At 40.6% G+C, this 12,725-nt stretch overlaps 1 protein-coding gene and 1 pseudogene across 1 annotated transcript in view; one reads left to right on the forward strand and one right to left on the reverse strand.

Annotated features, from left to right (window-relative positions):
• Nucleotides 1–8,048, forward strand: part of LOC129854158 (myosin light chain kinase 3-like) — a 26,869-nt gene extending 18,821 nt beyond the window's left edge. Inside the window, exons 7-13 of the mRNA XM_055920923.1 lie at nucleotides 1,926–2,035; nucleotides 2,247–2,388; nucleotides 2,511–2,581; nucleotides 2,835–2,963; nucleotides 4,001–4,153; nucleotides 6,450–6,585; nucleotides 6,727–8,048. Of these exons, the coding sequence (XP_055776898.1) occupies nucleotides 1,926–2,035; nucleotides 2,247–2,388; nucleotides 2,511–2,581; nucleotides 2,835–2,963; nucleotides 4,001–4,153; nucleotides 6,450–6,585; nucleotides 6,727–6,801 (816 nt within the window). The 3' untranslated portion in view covers nucleotides 6,802–8,048. The remainder of the gene's footprint in view (nucleotides 1–1,925; nucleotides 2,036–2,246; nucleotides 2,389–2,510; nucleotides 2,582–2,834; nucleotides 2,964–4,000; nucleotides 4,154–6,449; nucleotides 6,586–6,726) is intronic.
• LOC129852902 (origin recognition complex subunit 6-like) lies at nucleotides 7,171–12,470 on the reverse strand (annotated as a pseudogene).
• Between the last annotated feature and the right edge of the window lie 255 nt (nucleotides 12,471–12,725).

Consider the following 12,725-nt stretch of genomic DNA (forward strand, 5'->3'; position numbering starts at 1 on the left):
TTGGCTACAAATTTCAGCTCTGTCGTAGCAAGCGTGAATGTCTGACTGAAACCTTTTATGAGGCTGCTTTGAGCCACAGCTCATTCTAGCTACGTTAACAATCGAATCACATCATCATGTCATTGTTTTCACGAGACAGCATGGTGGTATGGAGAATCGTGACCAAGTGAAGAATCTTGTAGTGTGTGACACACCATATGTGCCAGATCGATTAGTGTGCACAAGCAAGACAAATAAATACAGGAAAGACGGTTGTTTAATGTGAGAGGTTCAGCGATGTTTGGATTTTGAAAGTAGTGTACACCCGGCATAAGAAGCGGTAGATATGTTCTATGTGCGCTATTTCTATGCTTCCCGTTCATAAGTTTCATTTTTGCGTCTTTTAATTTTGGCTCTAAAACAGCTTCAAACAGCTGAAAATACAATATTTTTGGTTATTGAAAAGAGAGTTCACCGCAGTTTAGATGGTACAATGATTGTACACTATGCATTGCTTGTTTTGTCACATAAACTGAAAGACGGCGAACAATTATAATTTTAGCATCTGGGAAATGGGGGATTGATTTCTGCATTTTGCACTTTTAAAGAGCACATATTTACATACAGCATGCACCTGTGTCTCTTCTCTTAACCAAAATCCACCACGGCTCCCGTCGAGATTAATTTCACATCCTTCGCCTTCAACATGTGACTTGTATTGCACCTGCTAATCACCACACTCTCTTTATAAGCACTGTTTTAATTTTCTAACTTTGGCTTTTCTTCTGACCTTGCTTTTATTGACACATTGAATGAGTACAACAGAAAGCTGGTATTGAATTTGTCATTAATAATGTATTTCTTAATCAATCAAAAACTTAGCTTTGGGCGTAGACTCCGAGACACTCAGCCATACACTGAGCAAAGTACGATGTTTCTTATGTCCAATATGTCATGTACTCATTTTGTTCAGAAGTAATTACGGGATTTCCATGGCAAATTGCTCTTATGTACTCATACTAATCAGAAATATCCACTTTTCATTTGTTTCTTACTGGAATAATACCAGGGTTCAAGTACTTTTTTTAGGGTATTTCAATTACTATCAAATATATTTTTTTACTGTAAGAGACAAGTATTTGAATATCGGAATGTATTTGGAAATAAGCTTGGAAAGTATTGGCATGTATTTGAAAATGGTAAAATACACTGACTCAAATACACTCCCATGCATTTAACCCAGGTCGGTTAGGAATTTGAAATGATTTATTTGAAAATACTTTTAAATAGTAGGCTATTTATAAGTAGTTGATTGGGCCACATTATTAGATGACTGATAGGGGGCGGTGTGTGGAAGTCACCATACCTCCATTTCAGCACTCCCCCAGCATTGTAAAACATATTTTGGAAGCTATAGAAATGTATTTCCTAATTAATGTCTACGTTTGTTTTGCCACATTTATTCTATTACAGACACCTTCATGTATACTTTAAAATTATAGTAAAAAAAAAATTGATTACTAATGTCACTGTTCCCACTACAACAACAAAAATACTTAAATACATGTAATTTTAACCTTGAACATTTAATTGAAATACTGTAGAATTCCATTCATTCCTATGGAGGACTGTGCTTACTGGAGTGTGCCAATATGGCCGACCGGTGGCTTCAAAGCCTCTCACTGTCCAATACATAGCATCAGCAATCCAGGGTATATATTCATCATTGTTTTGAACACAGGTCTGCATAATACATTGTTGAATTAATGTGTTTATGGTATAGTGTCATATACATATAATTGATATGGGTATAAGCATGGGTATAAGGGGTTAGAAGTTTTTTTCTTCTAAAATCATGAAATGTGATAGATTGTGATTTTCATTTTGCTGAGGTTGAGTGACTTCCTGCTCTCTCTTCTCTTACTTCCTCCCACCGGGTAACAAAGGATGAAGTGAAGAATGAAATAGGGGTGATGAACCAACTTAACCATGTGAACCTGATTCAGCTTTATGATGCCTTTGAGTCACGGACAAACCTTACGCTTATTATGGAGTAGTAAGTCATTATTCTCCTTAAGTCAGTATTTAGAAATTGCAACTCTAATAGCACCACCTATCTGCATTTCATGTGGGTAAGGCAAACACTGTTCCAGGCTACAAAGCATTGTTTTAGTGGAATTAACCTCTATGCCACTCAATTTCCTCTGCTTCTTGCACAGTAGAACAATATCACTTTTACGGCACTGACCAGCTCCCTGTCTTTGCAGTGTGGAAGGTGGTGAGTTGTTTGACCGGATCGTTGACGAGAACTACCAGCTGACAGAGCTGGATGCCATCGTGTTTATGAGACAGATCTGTGAGGGGGTACAGTACCTCCATCAGCAATACATTCTCCATTTAGACCTCAAGGTAAAAATCATATACTATACATAGAATATATTGCAAGACTTGTTAGTTCGACATGGATTTTAATTATATTACGTATCACCCTGGTGTAAGGATTCTTACATGCGCTCCTTATTTCCTCTCAGCCAGAGAACATTCTTTGTGTCAACTCCACAGGGAACCAGATCAAGATAATAGACTTTGGTCTGGCCAGAAAGTACGTTTCTCAATATTTTCTCCATTAAGTGACAAGAGCTGTTTTAATCTACAAATCACATCTATTGACATCTCCCTTTTTCTATCATCCTCAATTGAGTAGCCAATGAGGTAGTCATGGTAACAGTCACCCAGTAGACAGGTTGGTGAAAAGTAGGCCATCTCTGTAACTCTGAGTCTCCACCAATGACGTTCTGTTGTAATAGGTGAGACCTTTATGTTACCATTGTTCAAATGTGCCCTTCTCCCCTCAGGTACAGACCCAGAGAGAAACTAAAGGTCAATTTTGGCACTCCAGAATTTCTGGCTCCTGAGGTGGTCAACTACGACTTTGTCTCATTCCCAACGGACATGTGGAGTGTAGGAGTCATTACTTATATGCTGTGAGTATTACCACACACACACACACACACAGACACAGACACAGACACAGACACACACAGAGAGAGAGAGAAACACCTCCGCTTGACAAATACACTCACCACACACCTCTGCTAGGCAGCAGCATCAGTCATACGTTGTAACACAGTGGAGGCTGGTGGGAGGAACTATAGGAGGATGATCTCATTGTAATGGCTGGAATGCAATAAATGGAACAATATCAAACACATCAAACATGTGGAAACCACATGCTCCATTCCATGAATTCCATTCCAGCCATTACAATGAGCCTGTCCTCATATAGCTCCTCCCACCAGCCTCCTCTGGCGTAACATGAGGATCTGATCTGTTGTAAAGGGTCAACCAATGGTATCCTAGCCACTGGAAACATGCTTGCCATCCATCTATAAACGCATGTTTGTCTCTTGTCACTCACACTAGCACACTGTTCAGCTATTACTAAATTCATACCCACTGCTGCCCCCTCGCAATGTTGCCTGTCAGCCTCAACCATGGCCCTGAATGAACTGTGTGCATCCTAATGGTCGCCTGTCTTTTCTCAGGACCCGGCAGATTCAATTAATGCTAATAACCGGACAGCTGTCCAAGGAGATTTAGGAGGGTTCGCTCAAAATAAGAAAGTGTGGCTGCCCTACTATGCCGCCAGCTTGCCTGAATACCTAGCACTACCCAGGGCTTCATGGTGCTAATTTAATTATTCTATTCTATTTAGAGTAAGCATCAGCATGTGAGTGTGTTTTGTTTCAATTTCTCTGGAACGTGGCACGTACATCTGCTCCTTCGTAACCATTGCCCACAGTCTTTGTGTTGAAGTGTGGTATGGGTCTAAGATTCATATTCTCAAACTTCGTATTTACATGCCTGGCCCATACTTTTCATTCCATGCAACAGGACGCACTGAGGCGGAGCTCTCTGTAGCATCATGACTTTGATGACTGCTTTGTCTTTCTAATGAGTGAATGTACAGAAGGACTGTATGAAAATGTGACTAACCAAGACTATCTCCCTGTTTTAATAGTCTGAGTGGACTGTCTCCATTCCTGGGGGACAACGATGCAGAGACTATGAACAACATCCTTCACGCCAACTGGGATTTTGATTCAGAGGCATTTGAGAATGTCACAGAGGAGGCTAAGGACTTTGTTACCAGACTGCTGATTCCAACTAAATGGTATGTATACTACATCTTCCTTACAATTCATGTTCTATTCATCTAAACTCAGCAAAAAAACTGTAAACTGCGTTTATTTTCAGCAAACTTAACGTGTAAATATTTGTATGAACATAACAAGATTCAACAACTGAGACATAAACTGAACAAGTTCCACAGACATGTGTACTAACAGAAATTGAATAATGTGTTCCTGAACAAAGGGGGGGTCAAAAGTAACAGTCAGTATCTGGTGTGGCCACCAGTTGCATTAAGTACTGCAGTGCATCTCCTCCTCATGGACTGCACCAGATTTGCCAGTTATTGCTGTGAGATGTTACCCCACTCTTCCACCAAGGCACCTGCAAGTTCTTGTACATTTCTGGGGGGAATGGCCCTAGCTCTCACACTCTAATCCAACAGGTCCCAGATGTGCTTAATGGGATTAAGATCTGGGCTTTTCGCTGGCCATGGCAGAACACTGACATTCCTGTCAGAATGAGCAGTATGGCTGGTGGCATTGTCATGCTGGAGGGTCATGTCAGGATGAGCCTGCAGGAAGGGTACCACATGAGGGAGGAGGATGTCGTCCCTGTAATCCACAGCGTTGAGATTGCATGCAATGACAACAAGCTCAGTCCGATGATGCTGTGACACACCGCCCCAGACCATGACGCATCCTCCTCCTCCAATCCTGCTCCAGAGTACAGGCCTCGGTGTAACGCTCATTCCTTCGACGATAAACGCAAATCCGACCATCACCCCTGGTGAGACAAAACCTTGACTCGTCAGTGAAGAGCATTTTTTGCCAGTCCTGTCTGGTCCAGCCGACGGTGGGTTTGTGCCCATAGGCGACGTGGCCGGTGATGTCTGGTGAGGACTTACAACAGGCCTACAAGCCCTCAGTCCAGCCTCTCTCAGCCTATTGCGGACAGTCTGAGCGCTGATGGAGGGATTGTGTGTTCCTGGTGTACCTCGGGCAGTTGTTGTTGCCGTCCTGTACCTGTCCTGATGTACCGATCCTGTGCAGGTGTTGTTACACGTGGTCTGCCGCTGTGAAGACGATCAGCTGTCCGTCCTGTCTCCCTGTAGCGCTGTCTTAGGCATCTCACAGTACGGACATTGCAATTTATTGCCCTGGCCACATCTGCAATCCTCATGCCTCCTTGCAGCATGCCTAAGGCACGTTCACACAGATGAGCAGGGACCCTGGGCATCTTTCTTTTGGTGTTTCTTTTGGTGTTCAGAGTCAGTAGAAAGGCCTCTTAGTGTCCTAAGTTTTCATAACTGTGACCTTAATTGCCTACCGTCTGTAAGCCGTTAGTGTCTTAATGACCGTTCCACAGGTGCATGTTCATTAATTGTTTATGGTTCATTGAACAAGCATGGGAAACAGTGTTGAAACCCTTTACAATGAAGATCTGTGAAGTTATTTTGATTTTTACAAATTTTCTTTGAAAGACAGGGTCCTGAAAAAGGGACGTTTCTATTTTTGCTGAGTTTATATTGTTTTCCACTCTTTGTCCTCCCCACTCAATCATGGCCATAGCACCATCTCATTTAGTAAAACGAAAAGGCCTATTGTTTATGTAAGGCAGGAATATTCCCACTGAATGCACCTCATTGCCACTGAATCACAATCGGACTGTTGATGGTTCATTTTGCAATTTGTCTAAATGGGTTATTTGAATATGTGCCATCAAATCCAAATGAGTTGAATAAACAGGATATAGAAAGTCAATAGAAAGTAGCACATTTTAGTCACATTTAAATGCAAACTACACTGCCAGGGCCTGAGTGAGTTGTGTGTGTGCTCCCACACTGGACTGTTCACTGAGTGGTCAGCTGGCAGGAAACAACGACAGCCCGGATTGCAGATGGCAACAGCCACCTTGTTGTTCTTTCTGTGCTGTGTCACCGTTAATGATCTGGTCATTCCTAATCAGGGCACTCAGTCGTGTGTTATTCACCCCAACACCCACTATCAGCCATGGTGAAAAGGATCATAGTGGGCTCATCATTAGCCTCCCTCTGTAGGCTTCTTTTCTTTCCAGGGAATGGGTACATCTCTGCTGTTAGCAGCAGCTATTTATTGATAGGCTACCAGCATTAGATGAGGCATGGGTTACAGAGAATGTTTTCACCCCATAATGGCAGCGGCATTGATAACTCCGTTTATAAACAGAAAGGATTAATACGGTTTTGGAAGTTGTATCGCATCGTGTAAAATTATAGTCAACCAATTCTCTAGATGAATGTCCATTTTGTCCGTCAACCTATGTTGTCTTGATACTCCTATCCTGGGTCTGTATTGTAGCAGTCGACTCAGTGCAACTGGCTGCATGAAGCATGCCTGGCTGAACAATCTGGAGGATAAAGCCAAATTACACCAGGTGCGGCTCAAGTCCCAAGTCAAGCTCCAGCGCTACCTGGCCGCTCATAAACAGTGGAAGGTGAGGACTGAAGCCTGTTACACATGTTCCCATGCATCCCATCATAGGTCTACACATTGCATCTGTGTTACAGTGAATTGTCTGAATAATATTTTTTTTATAGGAAAGTGATCTAAATTCAATTATTCTACTTCCTTGCAGAAACACTTCTATGTGGTTGCTGCAGCCAACAGGCTGAAGAGGTTTCGCCAGAATCATCCCATAAACACTGTATAGCAGTGAGAAGACTGTCAAAGACTGAGTAGTTGTACCTCCATGGCAGGCATTCCTGCCATTTGTGCTAGTTGGACCGAGGCAACAGAACAGGACGTGATCTGCAACAGTGTCTGGCACTGGTATGCAAATTGCACTGATGGACATTGAAGTGTACTGTAGTATTCTAATCCCTTTTTATACTGTACAGTGCACAACTTTGTGCGGTCTTCCTGTTAGTGCTTACTAAATTACCCTGGGCTCACAGTGCGCTTCAAGCAGGTAGCTTACTACTTACTTACTTCGGTGTAATTGTTTATTTAATGACAACTCCTACTGACATGTTTGAACTGCTTTGCTGAATGTACATCACGTTGAAATCACAACGACACGTTCACAAGGCTTTCATTTTTGGTTTATTTAATATGGTAAGTGAATCTTTACAAATCACACAGATGACCTTGTCTTGTTAATCTTTCCTTCTATGAAGGCTTTGAATGGGCTACTTGCTTGCATGCTACACAACCTGACTGACAGTACGGTGTTCCCATAGAGCATTATTTTGTGACAGTGTCCCCACCTCCACTTCAACTCACCAAGAATAACTCAATGACTATAAATGTTAATTTATTAAAATAAGTGAAGCCACAAATGGCCAGACTTATACTATTGTCAATAGTCTGGCACAGTGGAATCGCCATAACACCCATAAACACAAATGCTTCCAATGGTTTTTCCGCCATTCATTTTTCACATTGTGAATTTTTTTATTTAACTAGGCAAGTCAGTTAAGAACAAATTCTTATTTCCATTGATGGCCAAACCCTAACCCGGATGATGCTGGGTCAATTATGCCCTATGGGACTCCCAATCACGGACGGTTGTGATACAGCCTGAAATCAAACCAGGGTCTGTAGTGACGCCTCTAGCACTGAGATGCAGTGCTTTAGACCGCTGCGCCACTTGAATGACAATTCTAATTAAATTGTGTGTTAGATGTAGGCTTACCTTGGCGTGACGTTTTGATAGCTGTGTAATTCTCTCGGAGGTGAGTCATCAATATATTTGCCACAATTTACTCATTCGCAATGCTAATTATTGATAAAAGTCACCTTGTTCGAGAGAGATGTCTGGTTATCAAAACGTAGGAAGTAGTTCTAAAATCGCAGATGGAAAAATGAATGGTGACAAAAACTATCAGAACCATTTCCAACTCATACTGTGGTCTGTCTAAATAAAAACAGTTGCTAATGCCAACTGGTAAGACTGTCTATCATCCAACATAAATTGTGAACGCCAAAACGCCACAGAATGTTAATCTTAACTGTACAAATCCAACACATTGACCAGCAACAGCACAGCAGAATTCTCTTAAAGTAAGTCTCATACACTGCCACTGAGGGGCAGAAAAGGTAAAGTACTGTACGGAATACAAACATATCATGCTTACATATCATGTAAGGCTTATAGCATAAAACAACCATGGTTGAAACAATAAACCATGATAAAATAAATTATAAAAAAAACAAATAAAAACACCTTTCAGGTAACTTTCTCCAAAATCTGAAGTAAACTCATATGTGCTTCATTACTAGACATGTACTTGCTCATTAGAGTTCACATGCAAAGAAAACGAGAGCTCCAGCCTCACTACTCAGCACTAGACAGCATTTTCACTGATCACAAGCCCAAGGTTGTGAAAACATTTCCACTTTATGGCTGAGCTGACTATCAAATTAACTTTTATGCATTGGCTTTAAGGGCATTTTCCAAGATTCTTCGCTTCCACTCTTCGTAATCCTGTGTAGCGCACTCCTCAGAGTCCTCTTTCTGCTGCTTGTGAGATGTCGGCAGGTCTTCCTCTGAAAGGGAGGAGGAAAGGGCCTTGATAGACAGCGCAAAATATTCCCTCGAACACTGTTTTAACCCTGCAATACAGCAAAGATTAAGAGTTACACTTTTCTAAGGACATAATCAGGAATTTGCTATGGTTATTATTTGGTCACACTTACCTTCCTCTTTTTATCCTATACTTTCTATGAGTGTGTCTTTTCTGTGCCGTTTTAACTGGATTCTTCATTGGAGTGGCTTCTTCTATTGGGGGAAAAAATCAAGAGATACTGAAAGAGCATACCTGGGAGAGAGGACCATACCTGAACTCACTCTACCTACTGCCAGCAGAAACTGATTTCAGCCACAACATTATGAGATTGCTTGTAATAGGCATGTTGTACGTAGCGATCGGGACATCCCTGATTGGGAGACCAACTCACTGAAGTTTTCGGTCCTAAAATAGAACATCCACTCTCTCCCACCAGGCTGTAACCACGACAACAATGAGAGAGAGGAATGACCTAGATTCTCTTTTCACTCAGGAAAGTAAAAATCCACACACTAGGGGAAAAAGTACAAATGGCCACTATGAAAAAGGCCACAATAATTAAAACGCCATCTTTCTGAATCGTATGTCACAAAAAAAAGGTATTGTTAGTTAACAGAACGTTATTGCTCAGAAGTACGTTTTTAAATCCAAAGGCCCTTCCTGGGCATTCACCCATTTCCCACCATATGTTAGTCAAACCCCTTTATCATATGACAGCAGACTTACTGCAGATGTCCTGTCCCCGTTTCTGGAGCTGGGTGCACAGCCTGTCAAAGATTACTTTTAGCACCAGATGACGCTAACAGCTTCCTGTCCACTTTGATCTTCAAGCATCTGGAGAGATGTCCATGGGGATAGTGATTAGGTTTCATTAATAATCAGGTGAGTGTTACTGTTTCTCCATAAACCATTCGACCTGATTATAATGGTTTAGGGAGAAACATTGACAGGAATACCGTAATACTCACTTGCATGCAGCGTTCAAAGCAGTTGTAGTGAAGAGTGGTTTTGACAGGTCCACATCTTTTTGCTGAGCAGCAGGAAGGCTCGCTTCATACCTGGAACACAAACATGGATTAATCTTATTAAATTAACATATTTACATTGACAAATGTATGATATTTGGGACGGTGTCTTGTTCAGGAGAGAAGACTTGCTGAAAATAGTAGTTTACAAAATATTTGAAGAATAGTTGTGTGTTGGCCAGAGTAGGCTACTCTTCAAGTTCTCACCGTTCTAGTATTTGGGTTGCTACTTTGATTGCATCCAAGCACCCAAACTGTACAGCAAGGTCTCTGAGTCCTAGGTGAGACTCGAGGCCAAGCATGCATTCATTCTCAGGCCTTCAGATTGCTTTGATACTGCTTCTTGTTCAACCCGGATAATTTGACGTCATATTCCTGAAGGAATAGCACAAAACCAGTTTTCATATGGCACGTTACCTGAGCAACACACCGAGGTAAAGACAGTTTCAGGTTGAATATTCAACGGATATTCGCCTGTAGTTTTCCTTAGTCCACCAACAGCAGTTAGGGACCGTCAACAGTGACAAATCCCATTTTTCAAATTTCAATAGCTCTTTAACCATTACTCCAAACACTTTCAAAATTGGTTGTAGCTAACCCGATGGCATAGACGCACATTGCACACCCTTTAGTTTGTCCATTTTCATCTCACATGGTTTTCCATGACTTTTTCCAAAAAAATGAATTTCAATAGCTCCTTGGTCATGTGACCTGGTGCCTTCAAACAAGGTTCAGAATGTCCACTCAGTGGGCCTACACATTGCACACCCTTTAGATTGTCCATTTTCATCTCACATGGTTTTCCGAGAATTTTTCCAAATGTAGAATTTCAATAGCTCCTTGGTCATGTGACCTAGTGACTTCAAACAAGGTTCAGAATGTCCACTGACTACCCTTCTATATTGCACACCCTTTAGTTTGTCCATTTTTATCTCACATGGTTTTACCCAAATTTTAAAAAAAGTAGAATTTCAATAGCTCCTTGGTCATATGACCTAGTGACTTCAAACAAGGTTCAGAATGTCCACTCAGTGGGCCTACACATTGCACACCCTTTAGTTTGTCCATTTTCATCTCACATGGTTTTCCATACATTTTTCCAAATGTAGAATTTCAATAGCTCATTGGTCATGTGACCTAGTGACTTCAAACAAGGTTCAGAATGTCCACTGACTACCCTTCTATATTGCATACCCTTTAGTTTGTCCATTTTTATCTCACATGGTTTTACACAAATTTTAAAAAATGTAGAATTTCAATAGCTCCTTGGTCATATGACCTAGTGACTTCAAACAAGGTTCAGAATGTCCACTCAGTGGGCCTACACATTGCACACCCTTTAGTTTGTCCATTTTCATCTCACATGGTTTTCCGAGAATTTTTCCAAATGTAGAATTTCAATAGCTCCTTGGTCATGTGACCTAGTGACTTCAAACAAGGTTCAGAATGTCCACTGACTACCCTTCTATATTACACACCGTTTAGTTTGTCCATTTTCACCTCACAAGATTTAAAATAATTTTTCAAAATGTAGAATTTCAATAGCTCCTTGGTCATGTGACCTAGTGTCCGCTAACTACCCTTCTATATTGCACACTCTTGTTTGTGTACTGTAAAATCACGCGGTGTAACGTACATTTTTCATAGTTTCAAATTTGCAGTAGCTCCTTGGTCATGTCAATTACACACCTAAGAAGCGTGCAGTGGATATACACCCATATTGCATAACCTCTAGTCATGTATCTTCTATATTGTTGTACATTATTATTCGTTTGACAATTAGGGGGTTCAGTCCAGTGTTGTGTTTACCCTTTTCTTTAATATTTATCTACAGTAATTGGTAGTTCTAAGTACTTATTTTCCCTGTTTTTTTATTTTTCCACAGTATTTAACAGTGGTAGACAATAGGAGAGAGACAGATAATATCTCCTTTCGTCGTTACTATCAACCATAAAGGAAAAGGGCAAAGTACGAGAGAATTGTAGATCTTTTCCAACATGTCAACAGACACATAACTTCAATTAAGTATGAAACATTTCACCGTGTTAACTTTCTCTTTATCCCTGGTTGATGTACATGTCAGAGCCTCTTCAGTGTGGATGGGGTATAGCATACATTTTCAACAACAAAGACTGCACTTCCAGTTCGTGTTCTTTACTCTGTTGAACTCTTTTGTCTTCATTCCTAGGCACAGCACATGGAACCTCAGTTGGCATGCAAAACATTCAATCAAAACAAAGTGTAACACGTTATAAATAATATCAAATATCAATGCAGAATGGCGAATTAGCCATCCACTGTGTTATATCATAAATTGTCTTACATGCCGTCACTGTTGTCAAAAGATTATAAACATGTTAAACAAAGTTACTAACCCAGTCAGTCTTTGGGCCACATCCAGGTTCTTTATCAGTGGCTCACATGAAGCAGTTGTTTGCTTTGTTGAACTCTGAAATCATAGGCATGAACTGAACATAAGGCTGTCCCACACAACTCCATAAAAATAAAGAATTCACATTTACTTTGAATTAAATGTCATTACCAGACATTTTTAGTATATCCTCAGCCATTTCTTTTCGCAGTTGCTCCATGTGTTTTTGAAGGTTCCATATCAATTTGGGAGGGGATGTTGGGGAAGTTCTGTGCAACTTCCTTGGCCATCTACACCAAACAATAAAATAGAGTTTTTACCTAATTGTCACATAACACATAACCATTCATTATTGAAAATATAACTATCTAACCTGCATTATAATGACCCTACAGCTGAAGGTGTCCTGCTGCATGGTGTGAGTTATTTCCCCTCCTTTCCACTTTATGTCCACCTAGTTGTCTTTTCCATGGCAGGATCTTCTCATTTTGAAGTATTCTCTTTTTTATTTTTTTTTATGTAAAAATAATGGAATTATGATTAGTTATAGGCAAATGAATACACAAGCCAAATTTGTATGCTGTTTTCCTTATCACAATAATCTAGTAGTAATTATTTATTAGTAGAGGTAATTTCCTTTATGCCCCATTCTACACACAGCCTAAATTAT

The sequence above is a fragment of the Salvelinus fontinalis genome, chromosome 4, assembly GCF_029448725.1.
Source record: "Salvelinus fontinalis isolate EN_2023a chromosome 4, ASM2944872v1, whole genome shotgun sequence".
NCBI classification, from domain to species: Eukaryota; Metazoa; Chordata; class Actinopteri; order Salmoniformes; family Salmonidae; genus Salvelinus; species Salvelinus fontinalis.